General features: G+C 63.8%; 1 protein-coding gene across 1 annotated transcript in view; it reads right to left on the bottom strand.

Moving 5' to 3' along the window:
- Positions 1-919, bottom strand: part of ZFHX4 (zinc finger homeobox 4) — a 184,352-nt gene that overhangs the window by 15,688 nt on the left and 167,745 nt on the right. Inside the window, 1 exon segment of the mRNA XM_005866409.2 lies at positions 5-913. Within this exon segment, the coding sequence (XP_005866471.2) occupies positions 5-913 (909 nt within the window).

Here is a 919-nt window from a genome sequence, read left to right as displayed (position 1 = left end):
TCAGAGGGGTGCTCGCCCCCGAGCCGGAACTGGCCGCCGGGGCCGTGGCGTTTTTGGCCGCGTCCGCCTGGCCGGAGGCCGAGCAGTGCTTGTACACCACCTGGTCCGTGGCGTCCATGGAGTCTTCGGTCTGGCTCTCGTCCTGCGCGTCGTCGTCCTCGTCCTTGTAGCACTGCTTCTTCTGGTGCGTGATCAGGTCGAAGATGCGGGGGAACACCACGGAGCACTTCTTGCACTGGTACTGCATGTTGCTGGTGCGGATGTAGCGCTCGTTTGTCAACTCGCGCTTCTCGCTGTCCTTGGCTTCGGCCTGGTTCTCATAGCTCTTCCGGGCCTTCTGCCGCGCGTTCTGGAACCACACCACGATGACCCGGGTGGGGAGGTTGAGGACAGTGGAGAGCTGCTCGATCTCGTCGTCTTTGGGGTAAGCGTTGGTGTCAAAAAAGTCTTGCAGGACCCGCAGCTGGTAGTCGGTGAACCTGGTGCGGGACGACCTCTTGCTGAAAGCGGCGTCGGCCTTGTAGTGCTCCAGGGAGGCGGGCTGCGGGTCCAGGCGGAGGTCCTCCAGCACCGTGATGGGCGGGTTGCTGAAGTTGTAGGGCGAGTCCTTGTTCCTCTGCCGCTCCTTGAAGAGCGTGTTGCGGAACCAGTGCTTGATCACCTTCTGCGAGAGGCCCGACTTCTCCGCCATCTCCTGGATCTGCTCCTCGCTCGGGGAGTTGTTGATGTCGAAGTAAGCCCTCAGGATCTTGAGCTGGTCGTCCGTGATCCTGGTCCGCGGGCGCTTGAACTGCGAGTGCCGCAGGAAGTTGGGGTCCAGCCCGAGCTGCTGCTGGCACAGCTGGGTGAGGTCGGCGGACAGCGCGTCCATCTGGGGCAGCTGCAGGGCCAGCTGCGGGGGCAGCGCCGGGTGCTGCAC

The sequence above is a fragment of the Myotis brandtii genome, unplaced genomic scaffold (genome assembly GCF_000412655.1).
Source record: "Myotis brandtii unplaced genomic scaffold, ASM41265v1 scaffold23, whole genome shotgun sequence".
Taxonomy (NCBI): Eukaryota; Metazoa; Chordata; class Mammalia; order Chiroptera; family Vespertilionidae; genus Myotis; species Myotis brandtii.
This window is presented reverse-complemented; position numbering and strand designations above follow the sequence as displayed.